Source organism: Salmo salar, chromosome 09 (genome assembly GCF_965601325.2).
Source record: "Salmo salar chromosome 09, fSalSal1, whole genome shotgun sequence".
In the NCBI taxonomy this organism is placed as follows: Eukaryota; Metazoa; Chordata; class Actinopteri; order Salmoniformes; family Salmonidae; genus Salmo; species Salmo salar.
This window is the reverse complement of record NC_138299.1, coordinates 78,056,717-78,080,715: the sequence shown is the minus strand read 5'-3', so window position 1 is coordinate 78,080,715 and position 23,999 is coordinate 78,056,717. Positions and strand designations below refer to the sequence as shown.

At 44.6% G+C, this 23,999-nt stretch overlaps 1 protein-coding gene across 1 annotated transcript; it reads right to left on the bottom strand.

The window, feature by feature from the left end:
* Nucleotides 1–239: 239 nt before the first annotated feature.
* Nucleotides 240–2,923, bottom strand: LOC106611822 (protocadherin alpha-8). Its single transcript, XM_045724976.2, has 2 exons — nt 402–2,923; nt 240–281 (listed from the first exon to the last, which is right to left on the bottom strand). The coding sequence occupies exons 1-2, from the start codon at nt 2,760–2,762 to the stop codon at nt 240–242; spliced, it is 2,403 nt and encodes an 800-aa protein (XP_045580932.2). The 5' UTR covers nt 2,763–2,923.
* Between the last annotated feature and the right edge of the window lie 21,076 nt (nt 2,924–23,999).

The following is a 23,999-nucleotide window of genomic DNA, read 5'->3' as shown; positions in this document are numbered from 1 at the left end:
CATGTGGTCCGGGATTCTTGTCCACCCAACAGGCTACGATGAGCTTCCGTGTGTGTCGTCTGTATCGAATCCAGTAAATACGCCGATATCAGTAAAAATACAAATAAAATAACGAGAAAGATAAAGCGGTGCTAGATAGGAGAGGAAGAGAAACATACTAAATTGAAGGTGTGCACAGTGAAATAACAGATAATACACCTCAGGCAGTAGCCTAGCCTAGCATGCACTCGCCAGCTAACCTAAGAAGTGAGCTTGGAATTCAGCACCATGGACAGCGCCCCCTACAGCGAGTTTGCGTTTGGACATTACGCACAGACGACAACATGCTCGCACACACATTCACTCAAAACATGTCTCTTTCTCTGACATAATAGGCAGTAACGGATAAAGACAGTTCTTACCTCTCCAGAAGCACTCCTCCTGTGGTCAGGTACCACTAGAGTATTCCCATTGCTGCCCGGGACTATAGTAGAACCTATACTCATTCTGGGTCCAACTAACATGTACCGTTTGTCTCCGGATCTGTACTGGATGCTGTGGCACAGTGTCCCGTCGTAATTCACATCTTGTAAATACTTGGAGGAATCGTCTGGGGCTTTGGAGCACTGCATTACAATCAACACGATGATACTGATGATAAAAAGTGCTGAAACTGACCCCAAAGTGATGATCAAATAAAATGTAACGCTGTTCTCCTCCTCGTCTTTTACTGCGCTTTTAACATCAGAAGCTGCAAAAGCCTCTTTGGGCTCCACAACGTTGATAATCACAGTAGCTGTTGCTGAGAGTGAAACGTTCCCATTGTCTTTTACCAGTATGACCAGTTTATGCTCAGCCTCGTCTGTCTCTGTGAATGACCGAAGTGTCCTTATCTGTCCTGTATAGCGGTCCAAAGCAAAGAGGCTGTGGTCAGTAACTTCCTGCAGTGAAAATAACAACCAGCCGTTATATCCTATATCAGCGTCATAGGCTCTCACTTTAGTCACCAAATGGCCTGCGTTCACATTGCGGGGAATCTCCTCCACACCTTCAGCGGAACCGTTAGCGCTGACTGGATACAGGATCACTGGAGCGTTGTCGTTCTGATCCAGAATGAACACGTTTATTGTGACGTTGCTGCTTAATGACGGAGTTCCGTAGTCCTTGGCAATGACGTGAAACTGGAATGTTTTGAGGGTTTCAAAGTCAAAGCTCTTTAGTGCATAAATGTTACCGTTGCCTTCATTTATGTTTAGGAAGGATGCCACGCTTTGTCCAGTGCTCCCACGGTCCAGTGAATATGTAACGGCTGCATTTTCTCCTTCATCCAAATCAGAAGCGCTTACAGAGAAAATAGGCATGCCGGGCTTATTGTTTTCAACTACATAAAATGTGTAAGGGTTTTCAGTGAAAAGTGGATTGTTATCGTTAACATCTACTACCTCCACTTGAATGACTTTAGTTGATGTCAAAGGAGGGGTTCCTAAGTCTTTAGCCGTGATGGTAATATCATACCGAGCCACAGACTCTTTATCAAGGAATTCATTCGTGACTAACGAATAGAAATGTCCATCGGGAGAAGGCTTCAGATCAAACGGTAAATCCTTCGGTAAAGAACAGATTACCTGTCCGTTCACACCCGAGTCCAGGTCGGTCATCCCCATTAGCGCTACCACGGTACCGGGAGGTGCGTCCTCGGGGATCCGGCTGGACAGAGAGGTGACGTCAATCTCGGGCCTGTTGTCGTTCACGTCTTCAACTCTGACGAGCACGTTGCAGTGTGTGGAGAGAGACACCGCTCCTGTATCCGCTGCCAGTACCTTCATCTCATACACTTGCTTCTCCTCGAAATCAAGGCCACCCTTCACTTTTAGCTCTCCTGTTTTACTGTCCAACTCAAAGGGCTCAGCACCCATAGCTCTAAATTTGCCTCGCAAAGAATACTTGACCTCGCCATTTAAACCCTCGTCCGTATCAGAGGCATTCAATCGAATTAAAAATGTCCCCGCGGGTGCACTTTCCTTTACGGTTACTGTGTATTTCTGCTTGTCACACACGGGTGCATTGTCATTTATATCAGACACAATAACTGTGATATTAAGGGCTCCTGTTTTGGGTGGCTTGCCCCCATCTAACGCTGTTAACAGCAACGTGTGTTGAGAAATAAGCTCCCTATCCAATGGTTTTTGTAATACTAGAAATGGGATTTTACCGTCTTCACCAAATTCTTCGGTTTCCACACGAAAATACTGGTTGTGGCTTAAGGTGTAAGACTGCAAAGCATTTAAGCCTACATCTGAATCGTGTGCTCCCTCCACTTGGAACCGTGTCCCTGCCAATGCGGACTCTAGTATTTCCAAATGATATGTTTCCTCGGGGAATTTAGGGGAATTATCATTTACATCTATTATCTCTACTGTCACTTGGTGCATTTCTAGCGGATTTTCTATCACAGCTTTTAGGTTGATGAAACACGGCGTGTATTTTACGCACAGTTCCTCTCTGTCTACTCTGTGGTTCACTAACAAAGCACCATCTCTCTGGTTAACCTGGAAGAGCTCGTGCTTTGTTCCAGACACAATGCGAAGATTCCGGTCCGCTAGTCTCGAGGTGTCGAATCCCAGGTCTTTAGCTATATTCCCAACTGCCGTTCCGACTTTCAATTCCTCTTGAATGGAGTATCGTATCTGTCCGGAGATTCCTTTCAAATGAAGAAAAAGAAGAGCAAAATAAGGAAATGCCCATCCACCTAACCACCGTCTTTTTCGGGTTTGTATCGCCATTGTATGCTAGAAAAACTAGACTATAGGCCTAACGCAGAAATTCTCAAATCTGAAAGCACACAAAGAAATTCCGTATCAGTGGATCGCACTACAAGTGTTGGTTATTTCTGTCGTCTTGCCATTTAGAATAGCGCTCTTCAACGTCCGCCCTGATGCTGCTGTCTCTCTGCAGCTACTGAATGTCTCATCCCTTCAAGAACGGCCCTATTACGCGCCTCTGTTACCAGTTTATGATGTAACAGCACCATCATGCGTCTGGGCACCTTGTGGTTCTTAACCTGTAGGCCAATACCGTCATGCCCTGGCTTTGAAGTAACTGTCTTTCCATAACGGATCGACCTAATTGTATCACCTCTTACAATATACTGTCCTTATTTAATGAGAAAAATACTGTTCTTATTTGATTACCAATATACTGTACTTATTTAATGAGAAAAATACTGTCCTTATTTGATTAGCAATATACTGTCCTTATTTGATCAGCAATATACTGTCCTTATTGAAATGTATTGAAAATGATATACATAAAGGGCATGGGTGACAAAAACAGTACACTGGGATTCACAGGACATGTTTCCAATGGCACAGTTAAACCAATAATTACCAAAAACAGGCTGTTTTACATTTATACTTTGTCTTTGATCAGCAATATACTGTCATTATCAGTGGTGGAAAAAGTATCCAATTGTCATACTTGAGTAAAAGTAAAGATACGCTACATATACAAAAGTATGTGGACACCCTTCAAATTACTGGATTCATTTTTTAGCCACAAGCGTTGCTGACAGGTGTATAAAATCAAGCACTCAGCCATGCAATCTCCATAGACAAACATTGGCAGTAGAATGGCCTTACTGAAGAGCTCAGTGACTTTCAACGTGGCACCGTCACAGGATGCCACCTTTCCAATAAGTCAGTTCATCAAATTTCTGCCCTGCTAGAGCTTCCCCGGTCAACTATATGTTCTGTTACTGTGAAACGGAAACGACGGCTCAGCCCCAAAGTGGTAGGCCGCACAAGCTCACAGAACGGGACCGCAGAGTGCTGAAGTGCGTAGTGCATACAAATCGTCTGTCCTCGGTTGCAACACTCACTACCGAGTTCCAAATTGCGCGTGGAAACAACGTCAGCATAATAACTATTCGTCGGGAGGTTTATGAAACACAAACCTAAGATCACACAAGCCTAAGATCACCATACACAATGCCAAGCATCGTCTGGAGTGGTGTAAAGCTGGCAGTTATTGGACTCTGGAGCAGTGGAAACACGCTCTCTGGAGTGATGAATCACGCTTCCCCATCTGGCAGTCCGACGGATGAATCTGGGTTTGGTGGATGCCAGGAGAACACTGCCTGCCCCAATGCATAGTGTCAACTGTAGTTGTTCGGTGGAGGAGGAATAATGGTTTGGGGCTGTTTTTCATGCTAGGCCCCTTAGTTACAGTGAAGGGAAATCTTAACGCTACAGCATACAATGACATTCTAGACGATTCTGTACTTCCAACTTTGTGGCAACAGTTTGGGGAAGGCCCTTTCCTGTTTCAGCATGGCACAGCCCCCATGCACAAAGCGATGTCCATACAGAAATGGTTTGTTGAGATCGGTGTGGAAGATCTTGACTGGCCTGCACAGAGCCCTGACCTCAATCCTATTGAACACCTTTGGGATGAATTGGAACGCCGACTGTGAGCCAGGCCTAACCGCCGAACATCAGTGTCTGACCTCACTAATGCTCTTGTGGCTGAATGGAAGCAAGTCCCTGCAGCAATGTTCCAACGTCTAGTGGAAAGCCTTCCCAGAAGGGTGGAGGGTTTTGTAGCAGCAAAGGGGGACCAACTCCATATTAATGCAAATGGTTTTGGAATGAGATCTTGGACAAGCAGGTGTCCACATACTTTTGGCCATGTAATGTATCCTAACAGAAAATCACTAAAGTAAAAGTGAAAGGTCTGAAAGTATTTGGTTTTAAATACACTTAAGTATTAAAAGTAAATGTAATTTCACATTCCTTATAAGCAAACCAGATGGCATTGCCAGGGGCACACTCCAACACTCAGACATAATTTACAATTGAAGCATGTGTGTTTTGTGAGTCTGCCAGATCAGAGGCATTGTGTTTAGTGAGTCCGCCCGATCAGAGGCATTGTGTTTAGTGAGTCTGCCCGATCAGAGGCATTGTGTTTAGTGAGTCCGCCAGATCAGAGGCATTGTGTTTAGTGAGTCCACCAGATCAGAGGCATTGTGTTTAGTGAGTCCACCAGATCAGAGGCATTGTGTTTAGTGAGTCCGCCAGATCAGAGGCATTGTGTTTAGTGAGTCCGCCCGATCAGAGGCATTGTGTTTAGTGAGTCCGCCAGATCAGAGGCATTGTGTTTAGTGAGTCCGCCAGATCAGAGGCATTGTGTTTAGTGAGTTCGCCAGATCAGAGGCAGTAGGGATGACCAGGGAGGTTTACTTGATAAATGCGGGAATTGTATGGAGTAAAAAGTATATTATTTTCTTTAGGAATGTAGTGGAGTAAAAGTATAAGTTGTCAAAACTATAAATAGTAAACTACAGATACCCCAAAAAACTACTTAAGTAGTACTTGAACATATTTTACTTAAGTACTTTACACCACTGTTCCTTATTTTACCAACAATACACTGTCCTTATTTTTTTTAGCAATACACTGTCCTTATTTTATCAGCAATACACTGTCCTTATTTTTTCACCAATACACTGTCCTTATTTTATCAGCAATACACTGTCCTTATTTTTTCACCAATACACTGTCCTTATTTTATCACCAATACACTGTCCTTATTTTATCAGCAATACACTGTCCTTATTTTATAAGAAATATACTGTCCTTATTTTATCAGCAATACACTGTCTTTATTTTATGAGCAATACACTGTCCTTATTTTATAAGAAATATACTGTCCTTATTTTATAAGAAATATACTGTCTTTATTTTATCAGCAATACACTGTTCTTATTTTATCAGCAATACATTGTCCTTATTTTATCAGCAATACACTGTCCTTATTTTATCAGCAATACACTGTCCTTATTTTATAAGAAATATACTGTCCTTATTTTATCAGCAATACACTGTCTTTATTTTATCAGCAATACACTGTCCTTATTTTATCAGCAATACGCTGTCCTTATTTTGTCAGCAATACACTGTCCTTATTTTATCAGCAATACACTGTCTTTATTTTATCAGCAATACACTGTCCTTATTTTATAAGAAATATACTGTCCTTATTTTATCAGCAATACACTGTCCTTATTTTATCAGCAATATACTGTCCTTATTTTATCACCAATACACTGTCCTTATTTTATCAGCAATACACTGTCCTTATTTTATAAGAAATATACTGTCCTTATTTTATCAGGAATACACTGTCTTTATTTTATCAGCAATACACTGTCTATATTTTATCAGCAATACACTGTCTTTATTTTATCAGAAATATACTGTCCTTATTTTATAAGAAATATACTGTCCTTATTTTATCAGCAATACACTGTCTATATTTTATCAGCAATACACTATCCTTATTTTATCAGCAATACACTGTCTTTATTTTATAGGAAATATACTGTCCTTATTTTATCAGTTGTTATACTTTGAGTGGGAAGCCTCTATAATACCACGAATTTCAGCTTACTCACCACTATTTTTTAAATTATTACATCCTCTATTCAAATGCATTAAACATTTAGATGTGATAGATATAACAAGTAATGCAGTCAGTGTGTCACAATATGAAAATGATAGATATCTACATTTTTGCCACTTCAGCTTTCCTAGGTTTGTCTTGTGTAGGTCTATAATGGGTTATCTGAACAACCCATTCTGTTCCGCTATCGCAACAGTAAACAGCGACACCCTATGGCTGAGAGTGATAGGTTCATTATCTCTCCCCCCCGTCTACGTATCTCTCTCCAATTCCTCCTCCATGGCTCTCTCCCTCCACCAGGTCATCTCGAAGATTACTGCCATGACATGTGTATTGTGAAACAGTGAGATAACTAATTTACCTACTTTTCAACGCTGCTTTATTTAGCCTAAATCACTGCACGGAATGCTTTGCAGATGCTGTATGCGTTACCCGGATGCTGCATCGGGAGCTGAGGGTCTTGTCAGAATATACAATTACAGCTGCTTCAAAGCGCACCAGGAGCCACTGCAAGCAGGCAGCGCGTTGCCCTGGCAACAGAGATGTCAGGCGGGTCGCTGTCCGCGGTTCTGAAAGAAAGCAGGCGCAGAGAGAGGGGAAGAGGAAAGATCAGGGGGAGTGAGGGGGGGCAGTGCCTGCTGTAGACAATGAAACGGGTATGGGTACGGGTATGTTTTATTTGTCGCGCTCTCCTAATTTGTGCTGAATTATGTTACAAGGTTAATGTAATGTTTTTTCCCCGTTGCCCACCTTCTTAGGTCTATACCCCCCTCTTATCGCCTTGGATTTGTCACAATGAGAGGCATACTGCTCTGCCGTCACCTGGATACAGGGAGAAGGAATCCTCTCTCCGCAGAGGTGGCACCATATGTCCCAGAGTGATGTGGCGAAAAAAAATCTGGGCCCCATATTTTCCTTATCTGGTAACCTAACTTGGTAAAACTCTGGTATAACGTGGTTCATCTGTTGTAAAAACGTTTAATATGGGCTATGATTGGACCAGACTTTTTCTAATCAGGTCACATGGTTTTAAAAAAACTCCTGGAAAAACTCCTGCCCTTGGGAAGATGAGAACCCTGTCAAACTGCAGCAACCTTGTACTTGTTCATATGAATTATATTTTTAAAGAACGACTAAGGGGGTTTCCTATACACAGACACAGAGAAAGCAAGATGATTTGACAATAAAAGTCACAGGGCTGAGCAAGCTTTATGCAGGTTTGCATCGTGTAGTCCTGCCCTATGCAACTGTAGGCCTAATAAAACATTATCTGTCACCTATTGTGATTCATTACAGTTAAACATGTCGGATTGAAAAAGTCTAGGTAGCCTAGTCAGCCCAATTTTGAATATGAACCAAACTTGATCCTATTCACATTTTCTCACAAACAAATAGGCTATAAATACTTCGTTAACCCTGGCCAGAGGGACAGGACGCGTAGTAGGCTAGACAATGCAGCTGCTGATGTTAGTAGCCTACAGTTGATCAGACTGAACATAGTCTAATTCCCATGTTATCACGCTTACTAAATAAATACCGGAGGAAAGTGGAGAGCGCGCCTTGAGCTTTGAGCGTTGTGCGTTGTGCGTGGCACCTGCACTTTCCGTGAATGTGATTGGTCAAGACACGCAAAGAGCATGCAGCAGAACTCAGTGATGAAGGACATGAGGTATCGGTCTAAAAAACAGCACCTTGCTCCTTTTCAAACACTTTGCGTCGCTATATTTCATTAAACTAAATCAAAAGTGGTACACCTGATTGAAAAGTGCTGAGGCAAATGCCGCCTGACCACAAGTTTTCTGGCAGCACTGCTATTGTTTAGCCAAGGGAAGATAAAGACGTCCTTGTGTAAATATACTGGAAGATTTCAGCACAGTACATGCCTAGATGTATGATAGTCATGGTGTCTCTATGCATGTATAAAACTAAAACCATATTCAACCTAATCTTCTACCAAACACTAGCCTCACACCAGACAAGAATACCCCCCCCCCCCCCCCCCCCCTCAACCGAACAACACACACACTTACCATAAACCCCCTAAAACATACAATTCTGGGCTATGTAATTCTATCCTGCACTACCCCACCTTCACTTCCACTCTGTCACTTGATCGCAGCCCTGAGCATCACGCCCTCTGCTGTGTGTGGAGGCTCATATACGGCCTAACATTAAGAGTCAGAGGCAGAGTGGATGGCGGCACCATGGGCCTATTGTGATGGATGTCGCAGCGAGGGACAGGAACGGTGAATAGTGTTCAATGTGGTTTCTGGGGTCTCACATTCGGAAGGATAACCGTTTAGTTTGTTGCAGTAGAAGGGGAAGAAACCAGGCTCTTAAAAAGAGACAAGGCAACACCAGGAAACATTCTGCACTCAGCTTATGAGCTCTCCTGTGGGTTGTGTGTTGTTAGCCTGTTAGTCTGTCAGTGGCTCACAGCAACACATCAGCAGTGTAGTCATATACAACAAGTACAGGCAACCTGGGAGGATCCGATCTGGGTCAGAAGGAGGGAGAAGGAACACTCTGGAACACACCGAGGGGGTTTGTTTATCTGGCCCAGGTTAACCCGCTGGGAGGAGTTTGTACCGGGTGAAAAGTTGTTGCATTGGTTTTGGATGCGGGGTGCCTCCCGGGCGTAAGCCAGGTGCCCCACTCTGGCCGTAGGCTGAAAACAATAGTGACGTAATCAAGCACGTGGAGTGATGAGTAGGATTCTGTTTTCACATGCTAAAGGGGTGGCAGGTAGCCAAGTGGTCAGAGCTTTGAGCCAGTAACTGAAAGGTTGCTAGTTCCCTGAACAAGGCAGTTAATTCACTGTTCCTAAGCCACCATTGTAAATACAAATTCGTTCTTAACTGACTTGCCGAGTAAAATAAAGGTTACATTTAAAAAAGTGATTTATGTAGATAAAAACACTTTTTCTGCCTTCCTAATGAAAACTATTTTGAAAAGTACAACATGTATTTTATGGAAAAACAGATGTTGTATGTTTCTGGACGATGCACCATGCTGCCTTGTTGACAACATAACAGAGCGGCGCAGATTACTGTTTGATTTGAGAAGGGCGCTCTTCTCTCCCCGTGTTCGCCCGATGACGTGATGGGCCATTGCCCGGTTCAACTCGGGCCAGCGTAATATAACTCCCTCACTTCTAAGTGCCAACCTTCTCAAGCCATTCACATCACAGCAGTTAACACCGACTCACAATCAGCTCCTTTTAAAGCTTTTATTTACACTGTAGTATTTACAAGCAGAACATCCAAAAACAGAGAAATTACTATCAGGATATTGTGTTGTAACATCACATTTTTTTCAACAACAAATAAGGAAAAAGCAGTGACTCATGATCTGTCCCTCATGCATGACCTCATCTGTCTGTGGGAATGACCTCATCTGTCTGTGGGAATGACCTCATCTCACAGCCATCTCTGTCCACCCAAACACGCACGCAAAAACACACGCTCAAATGGATTTAAACTAAAAGTAGAAAGTAATGCGCACAAACACAGCAGCAGGAGAATATAAACCAGGTAATCAAATGAATCAGTCTCTCAGACTCTTTATAACCCACACAACACTGGTTTTTTTTGTCAATCGCTTAACCACATGAACTATGACCTTACAGAGACATTCTGTTGGTTTGATAACGAGCAACAACTGCTATTTATGCCAATCAAGTGCATATAGTAAATACAGTGAAAAGACAAAATGCTCATACTAAGTCATTGTACAAAAACACACTTTTTCACAGTTCAGGCTAATGCAATTCAGCTTGCTGAAAATATCCTCCATGAATTAGCTGTTTACATTGTCTCTTAAATGATTTGAAACCCTGCACCACTCATCTTATCTTAGCGTATGAAATTGCAGATCAATATGGCGGCACAAAGATTATAATAGGCCTATTACATGACAAGATCAAGATTTCATACCACTGATGCTCTACTGTAGAGCATCAGGAAACAGGTCACAGGTTCCTGCTGTTTCATTTGTTTGTTTGTTTGTTGATCTCACATGTAGAACTGTAACTACAACACACAGAGATGCTAACAGCTGGAGCCCTCACAGTACAATCAGCTGTCTTGGAGGCAGGGCCCAGATGTGGTGTTTTAATTCAAGCTGAAACAGAAACCACGGCCTCAGCATTCAGGGGAGAGCAGAGCATGTTAGCATGCTAGCATGTTACTGTTGCTACACTAACTTAGCATTAGGAGCTATTAGATCCATCAGAATCAGGTTAATACTCTTACTCATCAGCCTGTCTGCTGCTGCTAAATCACACTGGGGGCTAAAACACCAGCACAGACATACACACACACACACACACTCAATCGCACCCCTTACGCACACACATGCACAGTCGCACACATGCCACACACACATCTATAAGAGGGATTTTTGGTGGCATCTCCAAGACTAAAAACAAGGAAGAGTTCTGTCCTGTCCTGAGAAAGAAGGCTGAGATAAAAATAGGCGTCAACGCTCTGTTCCTCCAACAGACAGGTTTCTTTACTGCGTTAATAATTGGGTGTTTCATAAGCAGAGTAAGTGGCCTACATCCTGATCTGGTTCACCTGTCCTTGTGATTGTCTCCACGCCCTCCAGGTGCCTCTTATTATCCCCGGTGTATATGCTGGATATATCACCTATGTTTCCTGTCTCTCTGTCTCCACGCCCTCCAGGTGCCTCTTATTATCCCCGGTGTATATGCTGGATATATCACCTATGTTTCCTGTCTCTCTGTCTCCACGCCCTCCAGGTGCCTCTTATTATCCCCGGTGTATATGCTGGATATATCACCTATGTTTCCTGTCTCTCTGTCTCCACGCCCTCCAGGTGCCTCTTATTATCCCCGGTGTATATGCTGGATATATCACCTATGTTTCCTGTCTCTCTGTCTCCACGCCCTCCAGGTGCCTCTTATTATCCCCGGTGTATATGCTGGATATATCACCTATGTTTCCTGTCTCTCTGTCTCCACGCCCTCCAGGTGCCTCTTATTATCCCCGGTGTATATGCTGGATATATCACCTATGTTTCCTGTCTCTCTGTCTCCACGCCCTCCAGGTGTCTCTTATTATCCCCGGTGTATATGCTGGATATATCACCTATGTTTCCTGTCTCTCTGTCTCCACGCCCTCCAGGTGCCTCTTATTATCCCCGGTGTATATGCTGGATATATCACCTATGTTTCCTGTCTCTCTGTCTCCATGCCCTCCAGGTGCCTCTTATTATCCCCGGTGTATATGCTGGATATATCACCTATGTTTCCTGTCTCTCTGTCTCCACGCCCTCCAGGTGTCTCTTATTATCCCCGGTGTATATGCTGGATATATCACCTATGTTTCCTGTCTCTCTGTCTCCACGCCCTCCAGGTGTCTCTTATTATCCCCGGTGTATATGCTGGATATATCACCTATGTTTCCTGTCTCTCTGTCTCCACGCCCTCCAGGTGTCTCTTATTATCCCCGGTGTATATGCTGGATATATCACCTATGTTTCCTGTCTCTCTGTCTCCACGCCCTCCGGGTGTCTCTTATTATCCCCGGTGTATATGCTGGATATATCACCTATGTTTCCTGTCTCTCTGTGCCAGTTTGTCTTGTTTGCCAAGTCAACCAGTGTTTTTCCTTGATCCTATTTTTCCCCAGTCTCTGTTTCTAGTCCTCCTGGTTTCGACCCTTGCCTGTCCTGACTCCATACCCACCTGCCTGACCACTCTGCCTGTTCTGACTACCAGCCTGCCTATCCCCTTGTACTGTTTTGGACTCAGATCTGGTTTCTGACCCCTGCCTGCCCTGACCTCGAGACTGCCTATCGCCTGGTACTGTTTGGACTCTGACCTGGTTTATGAACTCTCGCCTGTCCCTGACCTGCCTTTGCCTACTCCCTTTGTTATAATAAATATCAGAGCTCTACCAACTGCCTCCTGTGTCTGCATTTGGGTCTCGCCTTGTTCCCTTATAACCCTGGTGGGTGTTACACTGTGACAGTGTAGAGGAGTGGTTAACCAGCAATACAGTGTAGAGGAGTGGTTAACCAACAATACAGTGTAGAGGAGTGGTTAACCAGCAATACAGTGTAGAGGAGTGGTTAACCAGCAATACAGTGTAGAGGAGTGGTTAACCAACAATACAGTGTAGAGGAGTGGTTAACCAACAATACAGTGTAGAGGAGTGGTTAACCAACAATACAGTGTAGAGGAGTGGTTAACCAGCAATACAGTGTAGAGGAGTGGTTAACCAGCAATACAGTGTAGAGGAGTGGTTAACCAGCAATACAGTGTAGAGGAGTGGTTAACCAACAATACAGTGTAGAGGAGTGGTTAACCAGCAATACAGTGTAGAGGAGTGGTTAACCAGCAATACAGTGTAGAGGAGTGGTTAACCAACAATACAGTGTAGAGGAGTGGTTAACCAGCAATACAGTGTAGAGGAGTGGTTAACCAACAATACAGTGTAGAGGAGTGGTTAACCAGCAATACAGTGTAGAGGAGTGGTTAACCAGCAATACAGTGTAGAGGAGTGGTTAACCAACAATACAGTGGAGAGGAGTGGTTAACCAGCAATACAGTGTAGAGGAGTGGTTAACCAACAATACAGTGGAGAGGAGTGGTTAACCAGCAATACAGTGGAGAGGAGTGGTTAACCAGCAATACAGTGTAGAGGAGTGGTTAACCAACAATACAGTGTAGAGGAGTGGTTAACCAACAATACAGTGTAGAGGAGTGGTTAACCAACAATACAGTGGAGAGGAGTGGTTAACCAACAATACAGTGTAGAGGAGTGGTTAACCAGCAATACAGTGTAGAGGAGTGGTTAACCAACAATACAGTGTAGAGGAGTGGTTAACCAACAATACAGTGTAGAGGAGTGGTTAACCAGCAATACAGTGTAGAGGAGTGGTTAACCAGCAATACAGTGTAGAGGAGTGGTTAACCAACAATACAGTGTAGAGGAGTGGTTAACCAGCAATACAGTGTAGAGGAGTGGTTAACCAGCAATACAGTGTAGAGGAGTGGTTAACCAGCAATACAGTGTAGAGGAGTGGTTAACCAGCAATACAGTGTAGAGGAGTGGTTAACCAGCAATACAGTGTAGAGGAGTGGTTAACCAACAATACAGTGTAGAGGAGTGGTTAACCAGCAATACAGTGTAGAGGAGTGGTTAACCAACAATACAGTGTAGAGGAGTGGTTAACCAGCAATACAGTGTAGAGGAGTGGTTAACCAGCAATACAGTGTAGAGGAGTGGTTAACCAACAATACAGTGTAGAGGAGTGGTTAACCAGCAATACAGTGTAGAGGAGTGGTTAACCAACAATACAGTGTAGAGGAGTGGTTAACCAGCAATACAGTGTAGTTGAGTGGTTAACCAGCAATACAGTGTAGAGGAGTGGTTAACCAACAATACAGTGGAGAGGAGTGGTTAACCAGCAATACAGTGTAGAGGAGTGGTTAACCAACAATACAGTGGAGAGGAGTGGTTAACCAACAATACAGTGGAGAGGAGTGGTTAACCAGCAATACAGTGTAGAGGAGTGGTTAACCAACAATACAGTGTAGAGGAGTGGTTAACCAACAATACAGTGTAGAGGAGTGGTTAACCAACAATACAGTGTAGAGGAGTGGTTAACCAACAATACAGTGGAGAGGAGTGGTTAACCAACAATACAGTGTAGAGGAGTGGTTAACCAGCAATACAGTGTAGAGGAGTGGTTAACCAACAATACAGTGTAGAGGAGTGGTTAACCAACAATACAGTGTAGAGGAGTGGTTAACCAGCAATACAGTGTAGAGGTGTGGTTAACCAGCAATACAGTGTAGAGGAGTGGTTAACCAACAATACAGTGTAGAGGAGTGGTTAACCAGCAATACAGTGTAGAGGAGTGGTTAACCAACAATACAGTGTAGAGGAGTGGTTAACCAGCAATACAGTGTAGAGGAGTGGTTAACCAACAATACAGTGTAGAGGAGTGGTTAACCAGCAATACAGTGTAGTTGAGTGGTTAACCAGCAATACAGTGTAGAGGAGTGGTTAACCAACAATACAGTGGAGAGGAGTGGTTAACCAACAATACAGTGGAGAGGAGTGGTTAACCAACAATACAGTGGAGAGGAGTGGTTAACCAGCAATACAGTGTAGAGGAGTGGTTAACCAACAATACAGTGTAGAGGAGTGGTTAACCAACAATACAGTGTAGAGGAGTGGTTAACCAACAATACAGTGGAGAGGAGTGGTTAACCAACAATACAGTGTAGAGGAGTGGTTAACCAGCAATACAGTGTAGAGGAGTGGTTAACCAACAATACAGTGTAGAGGAGTGGTTAACCAACAATGCAGTGTAGAGGAGTGGTTAACCAACAATACAGTGTAGAGGAGTGGTTAACCAACAATACAGTGGAGAGGAGTGGTTAACCAGCAATACAGTGTAGAGGAGTGGTTAACCAGCAATAGAGTGTAGAGGAGTGGTTAACCAGCAATACAGTGTAGAGGAGTGGTTAACCAACAATACAGTGTAGAGGAGTGGTTAACCAGCAATACAGTGTAGAGGAGTGGTTAACCAGCAATACAGTGTAGAGGAGTGGTTAACCAACAATACAGTGTAGAGGAGTGGTTAACCAACAATACAGTGTAGAGGAGTGGTTAACCAACAATACAGTGTAGAGGAGTGGTTAACCAACAATACAGTGTAGAGGAGTGGTTAACCAACAATACAGTGGAGAGGAGTGGTTAACCAACAATACAGTGTAGAGGAGTGGTTAACCAACAATACAGTGTAGAGGAGTGGTTAACCAACAATACAGTGTAGAGGAGTGGTTAACCAACAATACAGTGTAGAGGAGTGGTTAACCAGCAATACAGTGTAGAGGAGTGGTTAACCAGCAATACAGTGTAGAGGAGTGGTTAACCAACAATACAGTGTAGAGGAGTGGTTAACCAGCAATACAGTGTAGAGGAGTGGTTAACCAACAATACAGTGTAGAGGAGTGGTTAACCAGCAATACAGTGTAGAGGAGTGGTTAACCAGCAATACAGTGTAGAGGAGTGGTTAACCAACAATACAGTGTAGAGGAGTGGTTAACCAGCAATACAGTGTAGAGGAGTGGTTAACCAGCAATACAGTGTAGAGGAGTGGTTAACCAGCAATACAGTGTAGTTGAGTGGTTAACCAGCAATACAGTGTAGAGGAGTGGTTAACCAACAATACAGTGGAGAGGAGTGGTTAACCAGCAATACAGTGTAGAGGAGTGGTTAACCAACAATACAGTGGAGAGGAGTGGTTAACCAACAATACAGTGGAGAGGAGTGGTTAACCAGCAATACAGTGTAGAGGAGTGGTTAACCAACAATACAGTGTAGAGGAGTGGTTAACCAACAATACAGTGTAGAGGAGTGGTTAACCAACAATACAGTGGAGAGGAGTGGTTAACCAACAATACAGTGTAGAGGAGTGGTTAACCAGCAATACAGTGTAGAGGAGTGGTTAACCAACAATACAGTGTAGAGGAGTGGTTAACCAACAATGCAGTGTAGAGGAGTGGTTAACCAACAATACAGTGTAGAGGAGTGGTTAACCAACAATACAGTGGAGAGGAGTGGTTAACCAGCAATACAGTGTAGAGGAGTGGTTAACCAGCAATAGAGTGTAGAGGAGTGGTTAACCAGCAATACAGTGTAGAGGAGTGGTTAACCAACAATACAGTGTAGAGGAGTGGTTAACCAGCAATACAGTGTAGAGGAGTGGTTAACCAGCAATACAGTGTAGAGGAGTGGTTAACCAACAATACAGTGTAGAGGAGTGGTTAACCAACAATACAGTGTAGAGGAGTGGTTAACCAACAATACAGTGTAGAGGAGTGGTTAACCAACAATAGAGTGTAGAGGAGTGGTTAACCAACAATACAGTGGAGAGGAGTGGTTAACCAACAATACAGTGTAGAGGAGTGGTTAACCAGCAATACAGTGTAGAGGAGTGGTTAACCAACAATACAGTGTAGAGGAGTGGTTAACCAGCAATACAGTGTAGAGGAGTGGTTAACCAGCAATACAGTGTAGAGGAGTGGTTAACCAACAATACAGTGGAGAGGAGTGGTTAACCAGCAATACAGTGTAGAGGAGTGGTTAACCAACAATACAGTGGAGAGGAGTGGTTAACCAGCAATACAGTGTAGAGGAGTGGTTAACCAACAATACAGTGGAGAGGAGTGGTTAACCAGCAATACAGTGGAGAGGAGTGGTTAACCAGCAATACAGTGTAGAGGAGTGGTTAACCAACAATACAGTGTAGAGGAGTGGTTAACCAACAATACAGTGTAGAGGAGTGGTTAACCAACAATACAGTGGAGAGGAGTGGTTAACCAACAATACAGTGTAGAGGAGTGGTTAACCAGCAATACAGTGTAGAGGAGTGGTTAACCAGCAATACAGTGTAGAGGAGTGGTTAACCAACAATACAGTGGAGAGGAGTGGTTAACCAACAATACAGTGGAGAGGAGTGGTTAACCAGCAATACAGTGTAGAGGAGTGGTTAACCAACAATACAGTGTAGAGGAGTGGTTAACCAACAATACAGTGGAGAGGAGTGGTTAACCAACAATACTTAGTAGAGGAGTGGTTAACCAGCAATACAGTGTAGAGGAGTGGTTAACCAACAATACAGTGTAGAGGAGTGGTTAACCAACAATGCAGTGTAGAGGAGTGGTTAACCAACAATACAGTGTAGAGGAGTGGTTAACCAACAATACAGTGGAGAGGAGTGGTTAACCAGCAATACAGTGTAGAGGAGTGGTTAACCAGCAATAGAGTGTAGAGGAGTGGTTAACCAGCAATACAGTGTAGAGGAGTGGTTAACCAGCAATACAGTGTAGAGGAGTGGTTAACCAGCAATACAGTGTAGAGGAGTGGTTAACCAACAATACAGTGTAGAGGAGTGGTTAACCAACAATACAGTGTAGAGGAGTGGTTAACCAACAATACAGTGTAGAGGAGTGGTTAACCAACAATACAGTGGAGAGGAGTGGTTAACCAACAATACAGTGTAGAGGAGTGGTTAACCAACAATACAGTGTAGAGGAGTGGTTAACCAACAATACAGTGTAGAGGAGTGGTTAACCAACAATACAGTGTAGAGGAGTGGTTAACCAGCAATACAGTGTAGAGGAGTGGTTAACCAGCAATACAGTGTAGAGGAGTGGTTAACCAGCAATACAGTGTAGAGGAGTGGTTAACCAGCAATACAGTGTAGAGGAGTGGTTAACCAGCAATACAGTGTAGAGGAGTGGTTAACCAGCAATACAGTGTAGAGGAGTGGTTAACCAGCAATACAGTGTAGAGGAGTGGTTAACCAACAATACAGTGTAGAGGAGTGGTTAACCAGCAATACAGTGTAGAGGAGTGGTTAACCAACAATACAGTGTAGAGGAGTGGTTAACCAGCAATACAGTGTAGTTGAGTGGTTAACCAGCAATACAGTGTAGAGGAGTGGTTAACCAACAATACAGTGGAGAGGAGTGGTTAACCAGCAATACAGTGTAGAGGAGTGGTTAACCAACAATACAGTGGAGAGGAGTGGTTAACCAACAATACAGTGGAGAGGAGTGGTTAACCAGCAATACAGTGTAGAGGAGTGGTTAACCAACAATACAGTGGAGAGGAGTGGTTAACCAACAATACAGTGTAGAGGAGTGGTTAACCAGCAATACAGTGTAGAGGAGTGGTTAACCAACAATACAGTGTAGAGGAGTGGTTAACCAACAATGCAGTGTAGAGGAGTGGTTAACCAACAATACAGTGTAGAGGAGTGGTTAACCAACAATACAGTGGAGAGGAGTGGTTAACCAGCAATACAGTGTAGAGGAGTGGTTAACCAGCAATAGAGTGTAGAGGAGTGGTTAACCAGCAATACAGTGTAGAGGAGTGGTTAACCAACAATACAGTGTAGAGGAGTGGTTAACCAGCAATACAGTGTAGAGGAGTGGTTAACCAGCAATACAGTGTAGAGGAGTGGTTAACCAACAATACAGTGTAGAGGAGTGGTTAACCAACAATACAGTGTAGAGGAGTGGTTAACCAACAATACAGTGTAGAGGAGTGGTTAACCAACAATACAGTGTAGAGGAGTGGTTAACCAACAATACAGTGGAGAGGAGTGGTTAACCAACAATACAGTGTAGAGGAGTGGTTAACCAACAATACAGTGTAGAGGAGTGGTTAACCAACAATACAGTGTAGAGGAGTGGTTAACCAACAATACAGTGTAGAGGAGTGGTTAACCACACTGTAAAAAAAGGGATAAACTTATATTTAATTTTCATTGTGTAGAATAATAGAAAATGTCAGTAAATGCGAAATACATTAAACTTCCTGTATTTTTACAGCAATGCTTACGTTTTTCACAACAATAAGCTGTAGAAATACAATAATATACATTATAAAGAAACAACTATTTTGACCATTGTTTTATGGATATTTACTTTAGTTTTACATTTTAAATGCAGTTAATTATAGGAAAAACTGTTTCTGATGTTTATAAACAGTATAAAACTATGCAAGGGAATGTAAAAAGAATGCTATGGTCTGTGATTGTACTGATATTGATCACTACAATACAAATATTAACTGTAAAATTCTGAGTATTTACAATACCTCAATGACAGTGAATGCATATTATTTAACAGACTGTTATTTAAATTATTAAGCAAGTTATTTTAGTATTTATTAATAGCAAAGTTTTTCAATGTTTAAGAACAGCATGAAGCTATGAAAGAAAATGTAAAAAAAAATACATTGTCTGTGATTTTAAAGATATTGGCTGTAAAAAAAAAAAGTAATCTTACATTAATAAACTTGAAATGTTACATGTCATTCTCTTTATTTGAGAATAATGGTCAGATGTTGCTAAAATTACGAAGATACATCTACATCCCGGGTGGCTCTGTGGTCTATCTCAGTCTGCGTTAGTTCGAGCACTTATTTAAACTATTTACGTGAAGTATTTAAGGTTGCCTACTTTTACCAGTGTGTGATTGTGCTTACATGTTTCTATGTAATGTAGGTAGACTGCATTCTACCTCGACTCTCAGGTAGAAGACCATGCTATATTGTCATTTTATTTTAACATTAATATCCCCACTTCAGCAATTTCGTCCTCACCAGAGTATGATTCATTATGATCATTCATTATGATCCAACATTCTCTTCCATATCAGACACTTCCTCATCTATTTCAAAGTCACCATCCTCTAAATCACTCGTCAGAACTATTAAAAAGGTTTGTGTAATTAAAGACCAGTCGATATTTCACATTGAATTGAGTCGTTTCCGTTAGAAACCATTTGACAAGGATTCAGAAACGCGCTGGAGGCGTCATTCAAGGGGAGCATTACCACCAAACTTTTGCTCAGTTGTTTAACATAACGTTGAAATATTTGACGACATTGCTAGATGTGCCGCTTATTAACGTTGTATAGTGTAACGACCCTGGGTTTATAAGCGCGGAAAACGACCCTGGGTTTATAAGCGCGGACATCGACTCTGCCGCTCGAGCATGCTTTTGCGGCACAGTCGAAAGCGCGCCGGACTTCGGGCTTGAAGGTCGAGGGTTCGAAACCTGCTCCCTGCTGTTTCATTACAATGGTGTCGGAAGTGATCGGACCTTGCATCCACGACAGTGCGTGTGCTTGGCCGGTGAGCGCGTTCCTGTAAGACGCTGAGTCGCAAGCTAGCGCGAGGATGCGCTCTTTGAAAGGAGGGAGTAGTGTAACGACCCTGGGTTTATAAGCGCGGAAATCGACTCTGCCACTCGAGCATGCTTTTGCGGCACAGTCGATAGCGCGCCGGACTTCGGGCTTGAAGGTCGAGGGTTCGAAACCTGTTCCCTGCTGTTTCATTACAATATGTTAGCTAATGTCGTGGAGTTTGTGGTTGGCTGCTCACACGTCGTTAGCAAGATAGCTAGCTAATACTACCCGAGCTAGCAACCAACCAGACCTGCAGTCCTCAAACTGAAGTAATATTCATAGCTAGTTTAGTTTAGCAAACTGAGTAACTTAGTATGGAAGTACAAATAAATAATCGCTGTTGTCCCCTTTTGAAGTCAATTGTCATTGGAATCAAGCAAATCAGAAAAATTCACTTCAGAAGTTAATTGTAACCTAGATTAAAATCTACAGGCTACTTTTTTCCTTTGTTACAAGTAAGTTAAATATAGAGAAATTGGGAATTCTTTCCAAAGAATTGGCATGACGTTCCTGTGGTCTCACTGTTAAAACATTGAGGTTATGTGGATCATCAGTCATTACACCGACATTAAGTAAATGGCCAATGTGTATGCTGCATGGTTACTCTCTCTCCTCTCCTCTAACTCTCTCTTCTCTGCTCTCATCCTTCTAGACCTATCTGCTGCCTTTGAAACTGTGAACCTTCAGATCCTCCTCTCCACCCTCTCCGAGTTGGGCATCTCCGGCGCGGCTCACTCTTGGATTGCGTCCTACCTGACAGGTTGCTCCTACCAGGTGGCGTGGCGAGAATCCGTCTCCGCACCACGTGCTCTCACCACTGGTGTCCCCCAGGGCTCTGTTCTAGGCCCTCTCCTATTCTCGCTATACACCAAGTCACTTGGCTCTGTCATATCCTCACATGGTCTCTCCTATCATTGCTATGCAGACGACACACAATTCATCTTCTCCTTTCCCCCTTCTGATAACCATGTGGCGAATCGCATCTCTGCATGTCTGGCAGACATATCAGTGTGGATGACGGATCACCACCTCAAGCTGAACCTCGGCAAGACGGAGCTGCTCTTCCTCCCGGGGAAGGACTGCCCGTTCCATGATCTCGCCATCACGGTTGACAACTCCATTGGGTCCTCCTCCCAGAGTGCTAAGAGCCTTGGCGTGACCCTGGACAACACCCTGTCGTTCTCCGCTAACATCAAGGCGGTGACCCGATCCTGTAGGTTCATGCTCTACAACATTCGCAGAGTACGTCCCTGCCTCACACAGGAAGCGGCGCAGGTCCTAATCCAGGCACTTGTCATCTCCCGTCTGGATTACTGCAACTCGCTGTTGGCTGGGCTCCCTGCCTGTGCCATTAAACCCCTACAACTCATCCAGAACGCCGCAGCCCGTCTAGTGTTCAACCTTCCCAAGTTCTCTCACGTCACCCCGCTCCTCCGCACACTCCACTGGCTTCCAGTTGAAGCTCGCATCTGCTACAAGACCATGGTGCTTGCCTACGGAGCTGTGAGGGGAACGGCACCTCCGTTCCTTCAGGCTCTGATCAGTCCCTACACCCAAAGAAGGGCACTGCGCTCATCCACCTCTGGCCTGCTCGCCTCCCTACCTCTGCGGAAGCACAGTTCCCGCTCAGCCCAGTCAAAACTGTTCGCTGCTCTGGCACCCCAATGGTGGAACAAGCTCCCTCACGACGCCAGGACAGCGGAGTCAATCACCACCTTCCGGAGACACCTGACACCCCACCTCTTTAAGGAATACCTGGGATAGGATAAAGTAATCCTTCTAACCCCCCCAAAAGATATAGATGTACTATTGTAAAGTGGTTGTTCCACTGGATATCATAAGGTGAATGCACCAATTTGTAAGTCGCTCTGGATAAGAGCGTCTGCTAAATGACGTAAATGTAAAATGTAAATGATATAATACTTTTAAAAGTCATATGCGTCATCATCATAGTCTGCTGTATCACAATGTGACACGATGCAAGGGCCGTTTTACATGTGAAAATCGTCATTGTCAGAAATAATACCTTGATCTGAAGGATCTTCTTGCTCATCAAAGGTCACATGTTTCAAAAAGAGAAAAGGTCAAATGCCCATTCAGAGACTGTGGCAAAGCCTTTACATTAAGATCCTCTGTTACCTCCCACAGTTCAAGGCAGCATAGGTATGCTACAGCTGCTCATGTGTCCAATTATTCAGTTTGTGAGTTCTCATGATGATGCTGAAAGTCTGTTCGGTGTAGATCTTATTGATGAAGGGCCAGAGGATATACTGAACCCAGCTGTTATGAAAAGTCTGTATATAAAACATCTATGTTTTACATTAAGTTACAGGCCAAGTATCTAATTCTTCTCCTTTACTATACTGTCACGCTTATCGACGGTGAAGGAGGACCAAAACGCAGCAGGCATGCGGTTGTTCATTTAGAACATTTATTCACTCCAAAATGAACACAAAAATAACAAAAGAGAACGAACGATAAACTGACAGTCCTATAATGTTGACACACACTAAACACGGAACACGGAACAATCTCCCACAAATGACAAACACAAACACACCCTAATATATGGGACTCTCAATCAAAGGCAAATAGACAACACCTGCCTTCAACTGAGAGTCCCAACCCCAATTAACCAAACATAGAAACAGACACACTAGACTCAACATAGAATACATGAAAACCAAACAGTGTCCAAAAACCCCGGAATACTTAAATCAAATGCCCCTTCAACAAACACACCACCCCGAACCACATAAAACGAATACCCTCTGCCACGTCCTGACCAAACTACAATACCAATTAACCTTATACTGGCCAGGACGTGACAGTACCCCCCCCTTAAAGGTGCTAACCCCGGAAGCACCTTAACAAAAATAACCCCAAGCAACACCAAAAAAGAAAAATTCCCCCGTACTAAAGGGAGGGAAGGGAGGGTGGCTGCCGTCAACGACGGCACTGTGCTACACCCCCCCTCCCCAACCCACCTATCTCTGGAGGTGGCTCCGGCTCTGGCCGTTCCAGGCTGTCGGGGCAGTCTGGCAGCTCGGGACGGTCTGGGCAGTCCGGCAGCTCGGGACGGTCTGGGCAGTCCGGCAGCTCGGGACGGTCTGGGCAGTCCGGCAGCTCGGGACGGTCTGGGCAGTCCGGCAGCTCGGGACGGTCTGGGCAGTCCGGCAGCTCGGGGCGGTCTGGGCAGTCCGGCAGCTCGGGGCGGTCTGGGCAGTCCGGCAGCTCGGGGCGGTCTGGGCAGTCCGGCAGCTCGGGGCGGTCTGGGCAGTCCGGCAGCTCGGGGCGGTCTGGGCAGTCCGGCAGCTCGGGGCGGTCTGGGCAGTCCGGCAGCTCGGGGCGGTCTGGCCACTCCGGCAGCTCGGGGCGGTCTGGCCACTCCGGCAGCTCGGGGCGGTCTGGCCACTCCGGCAGTTCGGGGCGGTCTGGCCACTCCGGCAGTTCGGGGCGGTCTGGCCACTCCGGCAGTTCGGGGCGGTCTGGCCACTCCGGCAGTTCGGGGCGGTCTGGCCACTCCGGCAGTTCGGGGCGGTCTGGCCACTCCGGCAGTTCGGGGCGGTCGGGCCACTCCGGCAGTTCGGGGCGGTCGGGCCACTCCGGCAGTTCGGGGCGGTCGGGCCACTCCGGCAGTTCGGGGCGGTCTGGCCACTCCGGCAGTTCGGGGCGGTCTGGCCACTCCGGCAGTTCGGGGCGGTCTGGCCACTCCGGCAGTTCGGGGCGGTCTGGCCACTCCGGCAGTTCGGGGCGGTCTGGCCACTCCGGCAGTTCGGGGCGGTCTGGCCACTCCGGCAGTTCGGGGCGGTCTGGC

Excerpts from the sequence above, each read along its gene's own strand:
- LOC106611822 (XM_045724976.2), bottom strand. The coding sequence starts at position 2,762 with ATGGCGATACAAACCCGAAAAAGACGGTGGTTAGGTGGATGGGCATTT. Across the intron at positions 282-401 it reads GGAGGAGTGCTTCTGGAGAG|GGGGCGCTGTCCATGGTGCT; the intron begins GTAAGAACTGTC and ends AACTCGCTGTAG.